Below are 20751 nucleotides of genomic sequence, written 5' to 3'. Positions count from 1 at the left end.
ACAAAAATGATGCCTACAAATAAACGTACCTGTAGGCAATCAATCATCCGAGAATTATCAGCCTGTGGCATGACAAATGGCTAGAGCTAATTGAATTTTAGATACTTACCTACCGCCATTACTATTCATAAGCATTTCGCATGAAAACAAGCATGCAAGCAATCATCTACCTTGCAGCTGCCTGGATATTACGAACCAGAAATGCTCAACGACCGCCTGTCTGGGTATCGCCATGCGTTGTAATGTATATGGTCTTGCACTGACATCTCGCCGGCTATCTGCATATCAGAGGGGCCGCGCAGGGTCCCCAACCCTCGGCCGCCCGTCTCGTGCCTCTGTGTTGACAGCTCCTACGGGGCGGGACGATGTCGGCCTGACACTAACCTGTCCTCCGCCGGCCAGTTCGTGGCACGAGCGCCCTAGAGGCACTCCCTACCTCTCGGACGACCGCTAGTGATGAAATTCATTGAAAGGTAACGCAGAGAGGCGGGGCTGATGACGGCTAGGTGACCTCTCAACTGACGTGGCAGTGGACAGAAGGCAAATCAAAGGACCGTGAAGGACGTTGATCGAGAAAGAGCAAGCCTAGAAAGACGTTGAACGCTCAAGACCCCACGCTTGAAAGACGCTGGGTTTCAAATACGCCGAGCACCTAAAAAGTCAGACTCAGAGGAGATCAGGTTTGAAAGACGATGTACTCAACACACTAGGGTTGAAAACACGCCAATTCAAGGACGTCAGACTGGAGAGACTTATGATGCCGGATTTCTGAAAAAGCTGAGTTCCGCGTTGTCCAAAAGTGACATGCTATTCATGAGTGTCAGAATGCCGGCTGAAGAGAAACGACATCAACGTCCTCGCATCGAGAAGTTCCGAATCCTGGTGAAAACAGCGAGCGTCCCTTTCATGGTTGGTAGCACATGTTGCAAGACCAGGATGTGTCAGACTATGCAATAGCCGTCAAGGACGACAGCATGTTCTTGCTTTCAAGAATTATAAGCGCACAGAGACTAACTTCACTTCATTGCTAGACAACAGGGAACTGAAAAATGCCGCAAGTTTTGGTCTGATTTTGACCGGATAGAAAGACAGGTCGGGAAGAGAACTAACTGCCCGTGTGACGAACCTGATACCTCTGACGTACTAACTAGAGTCAAGCCCAAGAGATCACATTAGATGAAACGTCTCTTTAGTCGACTGCAGATGGACGCATTACCACTCCGATGAATGCTAAAGACCCTGTCCGACAGGCCGATTCGAATCTAGACACCTGCAACGCTGCGCTTGGCACTGTCCATTGGGCATGCCTGAGTTGGCATGGCGAATGGCCTACCCCGCGACGCCAAGATGTTATTAGGTGTTACACCAGAGACAACCAGTAGGATTCCTGCATAGCATTACTGGATACACTAGCCCCACACAGTGAACATCACTAAATGTCTAACACAAGCGCTTAGCATTCTACATTCTGCAAGTCAGGACACCCCAGTTAGAAGCAGACCTACCCGTTCGCTCGACCACCTCCTGGGATCCATGAATGACCAACCAGTAGCCCGAACAACCCCGAGCACTTACCATAGACGGTGAGTCGTGCCGGTGGGCTGACGCGCCGGTTGGCCACGTTCTCTGCCACACAGCTGTAGTTGGCCATGTCGGAGAGTTTCGCCGCGGCAATGAGGAGGTTGCCCTCGTTGGAGATGATGTAGTTGGGGTCCTGCTTGGCGTCGATGGTGACGCCGTTCTTGGTCCAGCTGAGCTCTGCCACGGGGTTACCGTCCGGTGGAACGCAGCGGAGTTCCACAGTCTGGTCCACCTCCACGCGGTCCGAGAACGGTGGCGTGTGGAACGACTTCTTCAGGTCTGTGGAAGGAGGAGAGAAGGGGTTAGCCAAGCGTCATGAGCCAAGAGTCAACTTCCTACCAGGTGGTGCTTTGGAACGATTTCTTGAGATGTGTGGAGACAAGAGAGGGGTTAACCAATAAGTCACACATGTAAAGAGTTCTTTAATCACAGTAAATGCAGATAAAGGTCAGGGTAAGCAACAAGTCGTAGTAGGAGTAGAAGCAGGACCGTTTCGGTCTGGTGTCGGATCATGTTATTCGTTGAATCATCACACAATACAAATAAGCATAGCCCTCCGTATACTTTGGTATACAGATTACAGAGCTCTATGCAACCATCAATCAAACGAGCAAAGAGCACCATGCTGTGGAGCCCGAAGGCCCGATCTACTTCGTTTATTTTACGGGAATAATCAGGACGTAGCTTCTGAAATAAACATTCGTTCTAATAGTCCAGAAATCGAGTATCATCGAATCAAAATGAGCTTCATAAATCAACCACAGCATACCCATCGATAACAAAACTAACAACCACCAGCCCGTCCACCACCTCCTCACGTATTCCTCCGCAATGAAGCGGCGCATTCCGCCTCGGCGGTGCGCCACATTAGCTACATTGCTGCGCCACATTAGGCTCCGGTGCGCGTCGCTGCTCGCCGCGGCGCCTAACCAGCCGACAGCAGGGGTCTGCCGTCCGACACGGTGGGACGCTCTTGCAGTGTCAGCGGAGCGCTCCAGGGTCCTTGGTGGGTGCAGGGTACCCCGTGGTGGCTGGACTGAGGCGTTGGTTTACATGTGATGGATGGGTCGGTGGGGGTAGGACAACGGTCACTGTGCGCTGCAAGTGTGGAGGGAGATGTGATGGAGTACTGCTACTGGGTAACGGGGAGATTTGATATGGAGTGGTCATTGGAAGATGTTGTGTCTGGTGAAGTGTCGAAGCTTTGTGGAGGGAGCCATGGTATGGTATAAGCAATGGAAAATAGGGAGCTCATATGGCAATAAACAGGTTACAAAACCTACAACTAGTTGAGATGGGAAAGAGAATATGACCCTCGCCGATCGGCAACTCCCTGAGAGTCAATAACTCCATAAAGGCACGGACCACACTATACCCACTAACTCCATAAATGCAGCGGTATAGAGCAGGTGGTGACGGGTACCAACCCTAAACGTCAGCACACGATAGACTTACGTAGCCATAAAACGCCAGAGGCCGGCTCAGGCCACCTGAGCTAACTTTACTGGCAATCTCGACAATTGGGGAATAAATGTTTCATGTTAGGGCGTATGGGATGGACGCGAACATCTTATGCGCAAAGGTCGCTGGCCGCTGCACACATAATGCAATAGAGATAATTGAACTAAGTAAGAGGACGGCACGAAATTCGAATATGAAAACCTACGAAGAGTGTTAAAGGTCAATGCATCCTACGCCCTGAATAACTATTTAGGCACTCGTAATCATCCGCATTGAAACGTATGCACATCGTGCTCCGTTTGCGTTTGTTGTAAAATGACGATAAATATGCCGTGCTGCAGTTATCAGCTGAAAACGAATGACAGTAAATGTGATATATGTAGAAGGCTGTATAAACGCATGGGAATGACACGTTTCCAGGTGGTTATACACCGTTCGGCCTACTGCTCATTGTCAACAAATGCCGAGGCTGATAAAAAATGACGTCTATTTTCATGAGCACCCAATCGTTCCTTCCTATGAGTTGTGACTAATTCAGTTCGGCAAACCATGAGCCCCATTTCTGTCACATGGTCTTAAGCGCCTGGATAGTGGCTACAATCCCCTAGCTTAGCGGACATGACAGTAAATCGAACAGACATAATACCTCACGACACAACAAGCACTAAGTCGGGCAGCAATACGTTCTCAATGGAACCGTTGTAAAATGGCCCACGTCTACAGGCAGTACAGCTATCTCTTCGTCATGCTTTGTTCTTCGAGTACAGCCTAACCCCAAAGTACGAGCCAAGCAACAAGGCTGGAAGCTGCTCACCGCATGGCGCCAGTCAGTAAAACATGAAACTAGTTTATACGGTCATTACTGTATGGTATACGATGGTAATAAATGCCAGACAGTGGCATGCAACGCACAGCGGGGCTCCCGTCAATGGCGGCCACTGAGTTTGAGAACCGCCGTATCACGGCTCCCGCAGTCAGCTGATTGCCAGCTACAGACCGCTGACTGTGCGGGGCGGAAGAGGAGGGATCAAATCCCGCTGGGTCTAGACTTTTTGCCGCATCCAAGTCGTTAGGCCTAAGTACGGGTGCGGCGAGGGCTACTTGTCAACAAAGCTGCCTTTAACAAAGTCAAACACTTTGTAAAAACGGCCATAAATGCCATATGCTGCAACAAAATAGCATGCAAATTGCAATGCGTAATATGTATACCATTTTGATTTACGAAGGAAATTGAAAAAAAAATAATCATGCCGAATCAAAAGTGCCAGTCTTCATCATTTTCATCATTTTCATCATCATTTCAGTTACGCCTGTCATCCAAAGAGGTTGATATCTGATGCCCAACTTTCGCAGATCGTTTCCTTTAGCCACTGCCTCCCCGGCTGCAAAACTTCACACGTGTCTGAGCAAGCAAAGCCTCGCCTCTCAAGAAAATGGGAATCCGGCAGAACAAAAACCATCGCGTCGGATTTTGGCGCCCAACTTTGGCGCTATCCCGCGTTGTGTTCCTTCCGCCTCGCTTCGATGGCACACAATGCACCATAAAGGCGGAACGCGAGCAGTGAGCCGCTATCGCCCGAGGTAGGGGAGACATTAAACCAGCGTGCCGAGAATACAAATGTCAACAAATCCACCAGTCAGCTAGTCGAGTGTTCGAAAAAAGGGCCAACCACGGGGCATCAACAGCACACACCCAGCGTGCGTTATAGCGTATGGCGCATAGGTAGCTGTCGCCGAAGTATCTGATGTGCGTAATATCAAAACCACGTCTATCAAACCAGCTGTCAGCTGAAGCTACTTAGCTGAAGCGCGTCAGTAGAAGGGGAGCGAAAGAATATAGTTCACCACGTCAAATTTTGTATCTGCACTGCACAAGCCGGTATGCTACAGTCAAGTGCCGTCGAGCTGGGAAAGCGTTTCCCTTCTTCCAGAGGCAAAACTCAACACGCAACAAACTCAGTTCAAACTCTAAGTTCAGCGAACCTCACAACACAACCAATTCAACAAAACGTATTCCCGCGTATGAAAGCACAGAACACCGTCTTACTCAGCCCAACAAACCGAGTACACCACAGTCTCCGCACATCTCGTCAAGCCCAAAGAGCAGCGGCAGCTGGGTAGCTCACAGGCTGCTCAGCTGTTCTGTTAGCTCAGCGCTGACAGCTGTATACAGAGCGGCTAAGCTATGGCTCTCCCGGCCGGGCCCATACACAGCCTCATACGGCCACCGGCTCTGCAGTACCAGAACGCAGGCTGTAAAACGCCAGTCACGGATATTTAATGGAAATATAGCATGGGATTGCGAAATGCGAAGCTTTGGATTTTGAATTGAATAAAAAATGTGACGATGAAATGTTAATCACCATGATGTGCATTTGCAACTCTGCATTGGAGGGAGAACCGAGGCAAAATATACAATCCAAACCGTGTCTCCAGCGTATATGAATATCACCAAGCTAGAAAGTGGAAAACTAATCAACTGAAAAACAAAACTACCGGCATCAACGTCATTACAAACGCAAACCGTGCTTCAGTCATTCATTCCGATCGCTTCCGCGACAGTCCGCGTGTGGTAGTCGAGCATTGACGACCAGACCAGTTGGTTTGTTTTTCCACAGTGACCTGCAGCCCAAGTTCATTACAAATGAACGACCTACCGATGATGTACGGTATATGGATGGCTGTCTTAGATCAGCATAGACAATGATATCACCAATAGGGGGCCCGTTGTGATTCGACGGGTGGTAGATGATGGTAGTGTGTGGAGCGAGAGCGAGAGAGAGAGAGAGAGAGAGAGAGAGAGAGAGAGAGAGAGAGAGAGAGAGAGAGAGAGAGAGAGAGAGAGAGAGGAAGAGGAAGAGGAAGAGGAAGAGGAAGAGGGAGAGGGAGAGGGAGAGGGAGAGGGAGAGGGAGAGGGAAAGGAGAGAGAGAGGGAGAGAGAGAGAGAGAGAGAGAGAGAGAGAGAGAGAGAGAGAGAGAGAGAGAGAGAGAGAGAGAGAGAGAGAGAGAGAGAGAGAGAGAGAGAGAGAGAGAGAGAGCACTTAACTACCTCAATATACAAGCAGAAATGACATGCCGTCATTAATTATGCATACTGACATTCATCAACTCGTATGTACGACGAAAGACAAGATACAGGAGCGCCATAATGCAACTTGTCATTCATGGCACTGGACAAATGGGTCCTGTGTTAGCTGACCTGGCAAAGTCAACTGTCAAATGCCGTGCCAAGTGTCGTGTCGTGTCCTACTAGACAAGAACACAAGTATCCTATTAAGCCCTGTGCATGAATACGGCCCCAGTCTGTGTTAGTTAATAAGCTGAATCAACGCCACCAGTTCATGACTTAAGACCATATTCAAGAAAAGGAACGAGGAATACCTTTCCCGTTCGGCACGGGTATGTATATTTGAGAGGTAAGATGATGTGATGATCAAACATGCTTATCGACATGCACCGAAATGAGATGAGGCCCGTTCAAAGAATCTAATTTTGTTGGCGAGCACTCAATACATATACTATGAGAATAGTCTCTAGTCTCTACACCAGGCAACCAGGAAAAACACGCAAAGTTGCAGGCTGTACGGATCACCCAACACTTGGCTAGCCCCAGAGTGATGATGATCGTGATCGTGATCGTAGACCTCCCCCAGATCTATTTTGATCTCGGGTCGAAACACCCTGAGCCGATCGCCCACGTGCGTATAGACCGGCGACGTCTTCTTCAAAAAGTTCTCTAACAAGTTGATGTCGAGTATGCCGAAGCTCTGCCTCTCTATCGGCTGTGTCAGCATGTGAAAATTATGTCCGCCGTTTGCGACGTAGTCGTTGACCGCTACATGGTAGTGTCTTGACGCGTTGATGGGCCGCCAGATCAGCACCATGCCCTCAGCACTGAGAATGTTGACCTCACTAACACGATGGTAGGGCGGGTGCGACATGTCCACCTTGTACGTGATCCCCGACACCTGGAGTAGCCTGCCCCTGCTGTGTTCGATGTCCGAAGCACCGTGTTCCAGAGCAGCCAGAAGCGTGCTGCCGTTCACAACGATCACCTCAATCAGGTTACGGAAGGATAGCGCTTCGGTGAGCATGCGGCGCGTGACGACCCCCAGCTGGATATTGTTGCGGACGATGGCAGCATCGACGATGGCCACCACAGGTAGCTGAATCGGAACGTCCGGCACGTACATCCTCAGCGCCCACAGCATGGCGTCCGCCATCAGGTTGCCCAGGTTGCACTCCTCCTGGAAGCACATCTCGGCCCTGCCGACGAGCTGCACAAGAGAGTGACCGATGACTTCATGTGACCTGTTCGTCATCTGCTCCACCAGGTCATCCAACACCGCCTTGGTTTCTGGATCCTGCGGCATGCTCTCGTACAGCAGCTGCGGTTGCGGCCACCAGTCCTTGACCTCGTCATCAGCGTTGAAGGTAATGTTGATATTGCCGACGTACTTGCCGGCAAAGTAAGCGTGCAAGAGGAGAACACGTCGCCCGCTGGGCTGCACCACCACTGTTGGATAGGGACCACGCACCCTCCCAGCGTCTTCTGGGTCAGAGGGCACCCCGGCTGCCTGGTGACTGATGGGGTCAGGCCAGAGCAGAGTGTGCGAGTGACCCCCAACGATCACATCCAGACTGGGCACGCGGTGAGCGATCTCTTGGTCACGTTCGTAGCCTGAGTGACCGAGCGCAACAAACAGCTTAATGCCCTTCTCTCTCAGCACAGCCACCTCGCGGGTCAGTGCCTCGATTTCGTCCTCGATGTGAACCTCTGGCACCTTCAAGGGCTCCATGACGTCTGGCGTCAGGTAGCTGACGATGCCAATATTCTTGTCGCCGATCGTCAGGATCCGGTGTGGCGGACACAACTTGGCCAACTCCTCACGCATAGAGGCATTAAATTTATCGAAGTTCAGATTGGTGCACACAAACAGATTTGGAGGAAACGACCTAATGAAACCCATTAACTGCTCTAGACCACCGTGAAACTCCTTGTCGCCCAAAGCAAGAGCGTCGTATGGCATCATACTTGCAAGATCTGCGGATACCTTCCATTTAAAGATGGTATGCAACATTTCACCGTAGAAAAACCCTCCATTGTTGACGACGAGAACATTTCTAGTATAGGGGTCCATCTTGACACGCTTTACGTAATCAACGGCTCGATCAAAACCACCGTGGCATGTAGTACCTCTTTGGAAGTCCTCGTTGGCACAGGTGATGCCCAGGCTATCGACGGGCTGGTATCGAGAGTGAATATCGCCTTGATGTAAGATGAGGAGATGAAAATCAGAAGCTGATTCAACGGCGACAAAACATGAAAGAATTAGGCACAAATAACTTGTTTCCATGACGCTATTTTGTATGAGATAAGCATATCATCATATACTAATGGCGAAAAACATCACGCTACCTTTATCACAAAGAGATGAAAAATAGTGGGATAAAGGCAGAACTGACATAAAGGTCAACAATCAAAACCGGCCATAAAAGTAAATATTATATAAAAATGTTTATCTGCTAACTGAGGTGTTCATTGACTTATTTCGGCGCACTTGAAACCCCGGAAAGTAAGTCAGTTTTGAAGTAAAATTTACCCCATGCCGTTTGTTCAAAGGTACCACCATTTTGGCACACATCTTGAAAACTATCGTGCCATCAATGAACTCTTTGAACCTCGTATTTCATTGTATTGGTTACAGGTGGTTGAAAAGGTACTCTTATTCAAATTGCTAACAACTTAAATAATGGATACTACATCCACATGAGAAACAAGAAAAACTTAATCAACGCACTTTTTATGTATCTCATAACTCTCAATTCACAATTATGTAGTTAATTGTCCATCACAGTGCAAACAGGTTTTGTGTCAGCTCGCACGACAGTGTCAGATGTCGTGTCAAGCCGTGTCAAGTCGCACGTACAAGTGTCCTACCAAGCACGTCTCTGTGCAGTGTGCAGACAGTCATGTCCCACCACCACCACTTATAGACCGCCGCACCGCACAGCTATATCTCACCCCATACATTACCTCTCTCGTTAGACGGTGCTACATCTATCCGCGACCACGTTAATGAGTGACGTCACCCGAAGCTCGACGGGTGGTCTTCGGTCCCGAGCCATGCTAATGCTATGCTAATTGCCCAGGACACGCAGCATTAGCATACACAGACAATGACGGATGAGTGCAGAACCACCGCTGCTGCAATGATGAGCGATAGCACTGTTTGTTATTGCAATGATGGTTTATCTTCCATTAAATATTCAACTGTTTTAAAGACAAGCTTCCGTCTTTGGATGTTTTATCTATTACCATTGTATTGAAGTATTCTTAAGTCTACCAACAGGTATTGTTGGCAAGATAGGTACTAGTGACAAAATCTAGGACTGGCCGCTGGACAACATGTTCAATGGCCGTTAAACGATGCGCAGGCACCAACCCATTAGGATTCCACCCCGTGCGTCCCGTATTTGGAATTCCTCACTCTAAATTGTCCATTTGCCACTCAAGAAGTCTCATTGTCAACCAATCACCGCGTGGCAAACATCTAGAGACCAACGTCTTCTGACAGAGTGGCTCTCTCAAACCCGAGCCCGACCCTCTCGTGTTCAGGGGTGGTCTTTGTGCGCCCCATTCAGACCAATGCCCGCCCGCTGTCGCCGCCTGTCCTGCTCACAATAGCACTGTACACACACTCCAGAACAGCACCGGACGCTTGCCGCTTCACCGGGCACGCCGCGGCAAAACAGCCGACTCACAGCGGCTCATTATGAGCCCATTGAATGGAGCCAGCCGGCAGCCGGGGCCCGCCAGAAGAAATAAGAAAATGGTAAACAAACGGCTGGCGATGACCGACAAAAGAGTGCTGAGTGGTATTTGACGGGCTCGGGAAGGGAGGGGAGGAAAGAGGGAATGACCCAGCAGCGCGAGAGGCGGCCCGGGAGGGGAGATTAAGACGCCATCACACCATCAAACTGAGATGATCACCTGATAAAGCCAGCGAGCGGGTGAGCCAGTTCAACAACAAAGGCGGCCAATCCGCCGCGGCGCCGCGAGGAAAACCGCCTTCACCTACACTCATCTCGTGCTTTTCAGCCAGTGTAATTCGCTAATCTGAAGACACACGGACGTGCCATAAAGTCCAGATTACCATAGCATCCGGCACGAAAACACCCTAAGTGACGGATTACGCTCTCACGAGAGCTTTGCACAGATGGTGCGCCATGTAGGGCATTACAAAACTGACAGCATCCGTAAAGGATTAAGACCAAACAACTGATGTACACTACCTTTATTGGATACCTATCTGGAAACTGAACTAGCAATAAATGTTGACATGCTTTGAACGACAGCCAGAAGACCCAAAAAGAAACGGAAACAGACGTTAATCCTCCTGCACGCATTTCAAACACTAAAAGTACAGAGCACCGTAAGAACACATCACGAAAAGACCTTGACACAGAATCCACATGACTAACATAAACACTGAACTCATGAGCCTTCAAAATCAAACTTTGGCTTCACTGAGCCACCAGCTAAGGCTGATTAGCATCAGCTGTTAGCATAGCTCCTTACGGGAACACTGAATCGATAAAACTAAAATACTTTCGCAGCCTAAATCGATACACCAAACAGGTCCTCCAATGCATTACATTCGATTGGAGAAGATTCGTAGATCCGTGCGGGAAAATTCGTCTCTAGCAGCAGTGGCCGAGACTGGAGGCCGTTTTACGCTGATGAGAAGACGTCTGTCGACTCCCTGGGGACCAACTACCCCGCTCCCGCAGGACATTGGGAGCTCGCCGCAGCTCGCAGCTATGAGGGCCTCGACATCTCCACAGCCTGCGATTGGATTGAGCTGCGTTCAGCCAGATGGGGATGCCCTGTACTAGTGCCACAGGCGAGCCTATTAAACTGCGCCCGGCGGCCGCTTTCGAGCCTACACATCAGAAGCTTCAAGTGACCAAGTGCTCGAACTTTCCACAAGGCCTCGGTAATTTACGCATCCAATTTATCCTTTGGTCTCACTTTGTTTTGATACACTAACACTCTTCTTAACTTGAAACTGACAATGCATCATTACTCACATCAGCATCTCATCGTGCATAGCGCCCAGACTAACGATAACGATTACTTACTTCCGTAGGGTAGGTAAATGGCAATATCAATTTGCAGAGACATTCCGTCATCTCCTGATCAGTTAGACCACTTATCATCGTCACCATTAGACACCTCACCTCAAAACCCCAAAAACTATCACAACAAACACATCTCGAGGCCTAACAATGATACAGCAGGCGCCTTCCGCCACTAGTTCAGCTATCTCCAGGTTCACCCTGGCGTTGCTGCAGCTGCGTCTCGTACCCGAGTGTTCTCCACCCTTCCAACACAAGGGCCTTCTCAGACGAACGCAGTACAAACAGGCGTGGTGCGGTAACATTCATTCTGGGCGGCAGACACAACGCGTCGGTGATGCGCACGCGAAGCGCAAGGATGGAGAGGGAATGCAGCTTCGTGTAGATAAGGTTTGTTATTTAGTTCGAATGCTGTGAATGGATTGATTGATGAAGACCAATATTATAGGGAGGGCATAGGGATAAGGAGGACATCGGGCGAGCATGATTCGTTTTCAATGACTAGATTGAAGAATGACTATTGCATGCTTGGCTAAAGCTGGATCGTTATACCAGATTGGTATAAAGTTGCGTAACTTATGCATGTGATATAAATTTATGCAACAGACAATCTCTATTTTGTCACCAATGCCAGTATGTCAAAGCATTCTCACAGCACAGTCATTAACAGATTATCGCACAACATCCATCCAAGTGTGCATCTGCATATTACCCACAAAGTTACCATCCAGCACCGCAGCGGAGAAAACGGTGGCGAGACCTTCCAAAGCAGGAACCGCAGCATCAGGACACCACTCCTCTGAGATCCTCGAGCTCTGATGGACCGCACAAACACCATAGCTCACACCGTCACACCCCATCCTGTGTCGCGCCTAGCCAGACACGAGGCGGCAGGCTGCTACACGATAAACCTTTCAGAGTCACCCTGTCACAGTAAGGACACGAGCCATCACAGTCCGGACATGAGCCAACCAGTCAGTTACACGCACCAGCGTTCTCAGACCTCATACACCCCTCTGACATCAATAACTGAAAATCACACGGCGATCGAGCGCCGGCGCGGAGTCATTACACGCAAGAGTCCAATATTGACGCACATTGTTCGCAGCTGGTGAGATTGGATCACAGGAGTGCGTCGTTCTGCCGCCAACGCGGCGTTCTGGTCAGAACTACGACTGCCTGAGCTGGGTTCCTTACTCGCCGGTCGTTTCATACTCCTGCGATGTCCGACTTGGTGGTCTGTGCTGCATAGAAAGCGGCACAGCTAGTGTCAGAGGCCAGAGCTAAAGCTGCAAGTCTAAGCCGCTGTTGTATTGTTTCGATCCGAGATGTATTCTGGAGCATTCAACAACTCCACACAAAGAGGTGCCGTCAGAGATCTCCACCGCCACCGCTTCAAGTGTCACAGTGTTCTCAGTTGTCTCCAAGCGGAAAGAAAAGCAGTAAAACAGCGCTAAATCTCGTACCGTGCCAATGCCAGCATCCTCCGGGCGGGGCTGCACAGCGCCAGTCGCGTAAACCTGCGGCAATTAACGGTTAACGAGCTCGTTAAGCCGTTAAGCCGTCTGGCGTGACAGATACGGCCCGTATACACAGGGTGCGCCCGTCTGCCAGAGCAAAACAGTCTGACGGATCGGCTCGCAGGGATCGGCACAGTTCAACGGGGAGTGTTCGGACCCAACGCCTACCGGTGACCGCAAGTGTGTTCCATGAATAGACTAGTCACACCTAAAGAACAGATCCAAAGCTAAGGTCTCACCTCAACCTGACATCAACCACATTGAAAGCAAAGCCTAAAACACCTGCCCAAAGAAGCCCATGGTTGGACGCGCAACAAAAGTCAGAGACGACAGGCATTGAAGCATTCGATCTTCTCAGCATACCAAGTAGGCGGACGCACTTTTCGTTCCCTCTGAAGGCAGCCACACCTCTCTCACAGCCGGTGTTGGGACAATAGCAAGGTGCGGATCCATCTGACAACAACGAGCTCCCTGAGCCCCGTTATGGGGGCCACGTCAAAATGACGTCATTGGCGAAGGAAGCTCGCCACCGCTCCTTCGCGATAATGCCCGCACCATAGCAGGACTTGTCCAACAGGTCCCGCGCGGGCGTGTTTCTTTTTTCCAACCAAAGGAAGGCGCTATACCCGAAGATGCTTCTTTCTAACCAAACTAAACAAAAACTAACATAACCTAACCTAACCTGACCTAACCTACAACCTAACCTACAAACCTACAACCTACAAACCTACAACCTACAAACCTACAACCTACAACCTAACCTACAACGCGCCAAAAATTCCGGCCGGCAGCGGGATTCGAACCCTAGTTGTCCGAGCACGAGGCGAGTGCGCTAACCACTACGCCACGCAGCCAGCTGAGCGAATCGAGGTGTAAGTCAGTTTTCAATGACGCAATGGGATATTCTACGTATAGCGCCTTCCTTTGGTTGGAAAAAAGAATTACGCCCCGCGCGGCAGATGGCATGACGTCATCGACTAGAGAACAATCGTTTTCACGGGTCATCAGGTCCCACAGTGGCGCTGCCTCAGATTCTTTTGACTTGACACGGTAGGTGGTCAGCTGTTGCGAGCTTTTCAGCCCTCTCGACTGACATCTGAACACTGCTATGACGAAGTGAGCGTTTTCGTTTTCTTCCCCGAGGGAGAATCCGCGTGCGTTCTGACGAGGCACATTCTCTTGAAGCGGCACCCACACATCAAGCAATTTCCCGTCATTTCATGTCATCCAATGACCCAAAACATCTCCACCAAAATCCACCGCCAAAGGATCACGAGCGTGTGTAAATTTCCCCAGATAACCTCTGGTAAGTGACACGTGCATCATTTTTAGCTGTCTTTCGTTTTGATGGATGACCTCATGTAATTCATATACGGAAAGACCATTGTAAACAGTCAGCTCGTGATAGCTGCCCGGTTCAGACAGGGGAGGATGGATTACTGAATAAGCGGCCGCTACTGTATCATAACATAAGGGAGATAAGACCCGAGCGTCTGGTTTTGTGGGGACCAGGAGACAATGAGAATCAGATCAGTAAGCTTCTGATCAGCTTAAAAGGGCTGTGATAATGTTTTGTGGGAGCCCAGCGACATAATGAATGCAAAAACGTTTTCCAAAAACTGCGCCAGCCATTTAATTTAAATGGCTGGGAAAGAAAAAAACTCGGAATTTTATATTTCCAGTTTACCAGCCATTTTCAGTCCTGCAAGGGCCACAGCAGTTCCACAACCAGACTCCTTGGCCTTCAAAATAACTTGCCTGGCAACTTGGAAATGCGTGCTTTGCTTTCATGTTGTCTTTATCACTTGTTTCTCAAAATGCTATACACTTTGGTCTCTACGTAGTAATGGCATATTTATTTGAAATGTGTCCTGGATGCTTGGAAGTGCTGATCCGTATTTGGATTATAGATTCCCTCTCACAGAGTTTCTGCTAGACTAATTGCGCGTCGTTCCACGATTGAAAATGATGCAAGCTGCTTAGCATATTCAGATTTGAGCTGAACTGGCAAATAAATAAACGTCCAAAGTGTCGCTGATTTCATAAGCGAATATATGGATCCGGATCCACCGTTTCTGGGATAAATGCACATCGTGAATAGATCGGCAATGGCCGTGACGTCCAAAGTGAAATCCGTTGAAACTCGGAAATTCTGCAGAAGCCCTTACAAATCTATTTCGCAAATCGTGACCTGTCTCGAGACGGCATGACAATTTGATCATGGGATATAAAGCACCGTGCTCAATCGCGCAGCAGCGAAGTCTACTCGGCGAAATGCGCTCGAAGCCATTCCACCTTTATTTGAAGTCACGCCGAACGCTTCGCACCACCACTCGCCTCAATCCTGCTAATGAATTAAACCTCCCGACTCAACGAAGTATCGAACGCAAACTGAAAACCGAACCAAAGCGCATCACGGCGAAAATCCTTGAGCCGAACGTTCGCACTTTTATTGGATTCTGGTTTCTCTACGCTCTCCGCGATTGCAGTTTGCATGCCATTTCCATTCCGAATCTGTTTTCAGGAATCGTTCATTCTGAAATCGCCGCGGCGCGGCTGCCTGCGCTGTTATTGCCTCCCTATTGTCTCTGGCACTTTCAGAGACCAGCAACACAACAGGGCAGATTGACAGAGATTAGAGGAACGGCGTGCAATTCGGACAAACGCCTTCACAGAGAGCGCGCGCCGTAAGAGGACACGCCTGCTCACTGTTCACAGCGGCGCGGGTTCCCAGTGAAGGAGTTGTGAATATTCGCTGCAGAGCAGGAGACATCATGAATATGCCCGTAGGATAATCCAGGAAGGAGAGCTTGCATAATGCAACTTATGTGTTGCAGCTGAAAAAAAACACACAGTGACGTGTGACAACTATGTAGCATGTAAGGTTTAATGTCAGTAGCAGCTCCAATTATAAATTGAATAGCCTGCGTTTCACCCCATAGCAAAACACTACATTTCAGCAACTCTAAAATTTGCGTCGCCTAAATATTCAAATGCTCCAAATATCCTCTAAGTTAACTACCAATAATGGTCGAAACGTGTGATCATCCTTCACTCGTGCCCCTGCCTATCATATCGTCATTACACTAGCCTGCAAGCTTCATCCACTCCTAACGAATCCCAGCGTCAGTCCCAGAGCAGCCAGGCCGACCCAGGACGGTCAGCAGCCTGGATGGCCGGCATTATGCAAACTGGCCACTATTTAATAGCACTCTCATCACTGGACAAAGGCGGCGGTAACTCTTTGTAGTCGAGAGTTCGTAACGAATGAGAGGAGATGAAGCGCTTAAATGCTGATTTAGTGCTCGTGAGCTCAACAGAGACGCATAAACTAAACGATCAAACAAGTAGGGGACATTGTTTTCGGGCCCGTCCTAAAACGCCGACGATAAAAAGACAAAGAGTTATATGGACATGCTGGGCATGATGCGCTGAGCCAAAGAACCTTGTTCCGTTTCGTTCCCAGTCAAGTTGAGCCATCGCCTACAACCATCCAGCGAATCGTCATCAATCGTCTATCGACCATCTCTTCTCGTCTATCGCCTGTCGTCCGGCCACGCCTGGGGCCATGTTGGCCGCGCCGCGCCGCGCGGGCCGCAATGGGCAAAAACGCGCCACTGCACGCCTAACGGCAAATGGCGCACAAGATGGATGGTACCGGGAGGCGGCTCGTCGCTTTTTGCCTTGTTTTGATTGATTCCTGAGCGTAGCACGAGACATCCTGCTGAGAGAGACATGAGACGACGAAGATGCGGGCTTCGACAGGCCGGTAGGAAGAATGCGGTAGGGCTGTGCGTGTCTGCCTAATTCCGGCTTACACACGCGCATAGGCAAAGCCAAAGGGTGTTATCGAGTGCAGGAAGGAAAGAGGAATGGCGAACAGTGGTCTGAAAGGTATGAGCATGACGAAAACATTGTCTTTATTTTCAACAGCATTCTCCTCTTTTAGCTTTAAATGCTTTTTCATGAGAAGGAAACAAAGCTAAACTCATTTACTCAGTGGATGAAAATCAAGAAATGCACTTATTTCCAAGAATCACGTCATCTAAACATGTTCCGAAAATTCCACTGTCACAGCTGCAACGGTGTATCAGCATTTCTTCGAATCAACGTATCGCGGTCCCATATTCACTATGCTTCTCAGGGTGTCGCATGTAGCTATGTAAAAATGGACATCACTAACGCGACATTTCCGCTCATTGTGCCACAAAAACGTTTTAAGAAACGACAGCGCTGTAAAAACGAGGAGCTTGCATGATGCGGGAAACATTCTCAGCTTCTTGTATTAACCGCAATCAAAAGCTGAGCTACTAACAATTACAACCAGTTACAACAGTGGCCACGTTTGAGACGGCACTATCAGCATTCCCAATCGAATGCTATAAAACCGGTCACCGCTTTTAAGCCCAGGGACATATCACAAACAAGTAGCGTACAAGGCAGCCATGCAGACTGTTCTCTTGTTCAGGCAGTCGGCTGCTTTTCCCAATGATCACCTATTCCGAGCACGTTTTGGCCCAATAAGAGCCGGAAGTAACCCAAAAGTGACCGGAAGTTGCTGGAAGTGACAGGATGTAGTCCACTGCCTGTATCGAAGAATTATACATTACCATAGACGGGTGGAGCTAGGGCCAACATAACGCGTCATTGCTGCCATAATGCATACCCTAACCACGGCACTGCATAAGTACCATATTATCCGGGGCAACATTGAAGGATAGTCCAGTGAGAAGCATTACGCGGGGCGCCACTGCCGAAGAAGAAAAACACGCCACAGCAGAGCCGATAATGGCGCGGTTGTGTCGGCGAGATTGGCGCACCGCACGCTTTTACGGCGCGGCGTAACCACAACGGGTCATTGTCCAAGATTGACGTCGGTAAAAAACGACACTGCCACCTGTTGGTAGAGTTAGAAAAACGGAAACGCTAAAAATGGCTGTGAACAGTGTGTCAGTGTGTGAAGTGGCAAAGTTCACACCCGGTTCGTTAGCAAATAAATAGCATGCTTATTAAAAATGCAGTATTGGCAGAAGTATCTTCATGCGTGAAAGAGTAAAAGCTCATGTCAGCTCATAATCGGAAAAAATATAATGCAAGGCCATCGCCATTTCAGATAGTTACCCCTATCTCAAACCTGAAGAGGTGGCCAATTTGGTAATGCTTTATTTGCACCGTAAATGATCTAGCATATGTCTTTTCTCCACCCGTGCAACAGTTGCACTGGGCCATTAATTGAAGCGGTTGGGACAAGAAACTAACGTCCAAAGAGCGCAACACGACTGCTATCTGACGTAATTACAGAACGAATTATCCACCAGGCTCGTCCGTCATCATTTACCAGATTGCGTTTTGCTCTCAACAATCTAGGTTACGGTAAATTGTAACCGGCGGTCATCCATCTTCATTCATTTCCACCGGGCGCCGGTTCAATTATTTCGTGATTCCATTACCCTTTGACACAACACTGGCCTATCACCACCACAAATCACCAGAAGAACGCCATTACCTCATTTACCATAAGCGGTGTTGTTTTAATGGTTTCTCCACTTTCAGCCACACGGATCGGATAGGATTAATGTAATGGCGTGAAAGCTGCCGGTAGTGATGCATTCAAGTCGCCTCACTTGCAGCTGAATGGAGTACTTGGCTGACAGTGTTAGCCAACAAAGACAACCAACAAGTTTCACTTTTGGAGAACATTTCCTTGTTCCGAGCTTGGTGCCATAAAGAGATATCGAACGATTTTCTTCTCACGCCCGCTTAGGAAAGCATTACCAGAACTCCATATGTAAAACCCATGAACAAAACCAAATCGAGGTGCACTATAATGCGCACGTTGATTCACCGCAAAAATCGTTATAATGCTGCTGTACATCACAGTAGGTAGCATTGCAGGTGCATCTATAGGAGAGGCAATAATGTCTAACGGGAAGTTCTCTCATGGGTGGTCCCATAGACTGGATATCCTAGCCTTTATGTCGCACACAAGCTTCATACACGCTGTCGCTCGCACATGCCTACAACGGGACGTGACTAAGGACCAGATCGGGCGTGCCCTGAGGCAATCGCCGAGGACCGAGTGATGGTCACGTGGCGGTACCAAGGGGAGAAGGGGAGGGGAGGGGTGCTGGAGGGAGAACGGGAGGGGAGAAATTCTGTAGTACACAGAACATAACATCATTGGACGATTAGGAAGCTGATAAATATCTGATGGAAAGGGGCAGACTGGAACGAAAATCACTGCAGAGGGATGCACCATAAGTCAGTGTTTAGATAAGAGCGACTATTCAGAGAAGAGTAGTACGTGGATCAGGAGGTAGAGTAGATCGATAGGGTGGATAGAATAGGTTGATCCGAGCGTGTGTCGGGCGCGATGTGTCGGATTAATTGATCGGGACCTCCTGCGTAGGGGAGACGGGAGGCAAGCGTAATTTGTCGCCTGTTACAAGCCCAGATTGAGTGGCCATTGCGGGGAATGTTTTGGTGGTGATGGTCATCACCATGAATAAATACAACCTTCGAGGCATCATTTGCAAAAATGACGCTATGATATCGGTAACAGAGATCGAAAGTTTCAGAGCGCGTCGATTACGGGATCATTTGAGAAAAGAGATCAATCAACACAGCAACGCTCGAAACACCAGCAACCAGATGTGACCACCCCTCAGAAGGCACTCAATCTCTATCGACGGCCTGCCTCTGCCATCCCATCACTCGCAGGCGCTGCCCCGGCAGACCTCGCCCCCTCCGATCACCCCCTCCCCCCTCCAGACGATCTGGCCCGTCTCCAGACCAGTCGTCTTCCGAGGGGAGGTTCGGCGGGCCTGCTGTGACATTGCCAAGATCGGAGATTAACCGGAGGGTCGGAGCGGACACGAATGGATCGACGGAAGGCGGATCTGATCAATACACAGGGGCCGCACAAGACAGAGCCCCTCAGAGGGGTAGCCGCTATTCAGATTACAGCAAGGACTTGGGCTCGATGACACTCGAGATGAGATCCGCTGACGGCTTTGAGAGGTCTGAATAGATGCGCGACTGTGCCCGATTGGCTGTTCTGTATAGTTCGGTCGGTATTGCCAAGTGGTAGGTAAGTCAGTGCGCAGAACCGAGGTATTTGGTGAGTTGGAAAAACCGCCCGATGGAATGCAGCATTGCTATTCATAAGCAGGTATGCAAATCCTGTCCGATTTGATCAGACACCATGAGCGCGCGTGCCACAAATGACAGGGGAGCGATGGTGCGTCCTTGAGTGATCCAAACTCAGAATCTCGCCAGGCATTTCATTGCAACCTTTCAACATCCCTCAACAGCCCCCTGCAACTCACATAAACACAACCCAGAAGAATATCAACTCGCCAATACAACCCATGAAAACGTTTAGGCCCGTCGAGCAGATCCTCCACCCTCGAAATACCGGATGGGTAAGAGGACACTCCATCGCTCGCGCCGGACCGCCGGCCACAAGACACAGAACCGTTCGGTGGAACGGCAGGAGACCGATCGGCTTCCGAAACGGCACCAGAGGAAGGCAATCGGTTACAGCGGAACGTCAGAGGCGGGCAGCACTGCCGGCGCTGTGACTGCGGAGCTCATTGTTGCGGATGTGTTGGTGCTCTCAACATGAGTGGGCAGGGAAAGTGGGGCGTTGTTTCAAATGGGTGGAGCGTAAAGTACTGAAATCTGCGATGTTAGCTGTGTTCGAGTAACACATGAATAATGGTGACGATGAAAAACAATTATGGGGCGTTAGTTTACATGCTGATATTGATTGTGAGAAGGTATTAGGCAAAATGGACAAAAAAGCAGAGATCCATACGAGATGCTTGATATGCGCGTCAAATTGAAGATCCTAACAAGTAACAAAACATATGGTTACCCATATTGAAACAGTTATCACAGTACTTCCAGGACACCACGGGACTATCTCATATTGAGCATTCGTGGCTCGAGCTCATTCACTCGGGTCCTGCTTTTTAAAGAAGCCGTCACCGTCGCGCCGTCGTGCGTGCGCGCTCACCTCCAGCTGTGCGCGGCCAGCCGACCC

At 49.4% G+C, this 20751-nt stretch overlaps 2 protein-coding genes across 2 annotated transcripts in view; both read right to left on the bottom strand.

The window, feature by feature from the left end:
• Window positions 1-1575: 1575 nt before the first annotated feature.
• The window catches only part of LOC122377109 (netrin receptor unc-5 homolog), a gene marked incomplete at its 3' end in the record, with an annotated part of 28046 nt that continues 8870 nt past the window's right edge, over window positions 1576-20751 (bottom strand). Inside the window, exon 3 of the mRNA XM_043357076.1 lies at window positions 1576-1860. Within this exon, the coding sequence (XP_043213011.1) occupies window positions 1576-1860 (285 nt within the window). The remainder of the gene's footprint in view (window positions 1861-20751) is intronic.
• LOC122377110 (snake venom 5'-nucleotidase-like) lies at window positions 6415-8607 on the bottom strand. Its single transcript, XM_043357077.1, has one exon. It carries the CDS (start codon window positions 8397-8399, stop codon window positions 6576-6578), a length of 1824 nt encoding a protein of 607 aa, XP_043213012.1. The 5' UTR covers window positions 8400-8607; the 3' UTR covers window positions 6415-6575.

This window comes from Amphibalanus amphitrite, unplaced genomic scaffold (assembly GCF_019059575.1).
Source record: "Amphibalanus amphitrite isolate SeventyFive unplaced genomic scaffold, NRLGWU_Aamphi_draft 002520F_arrow, whole genome shotgun sequence".
Taxonomy (NCBI): domain Eukaryota; kingdom Metazoa; phylum Arthropoda; class Thecostraca; order Balanomorpha; family Balanidae; genus Amphibalanus; species Amphibalanus amphitrite.
Note: the sequence above shows the minus strand (reverse complement) of the source record. Positions and strands in the feature narration are given on the sequence as shown.

Bases quoted from the DNA above. Each gene is read 5' to 3' on its own strand.
- LOC122377110 (XM_043357077.1), bottom strand. From the start codon at position 8,399: ATGGAAACAAGTTATTTGTGCCTAATTCTTTCATGTTTTGTCGCCGTT.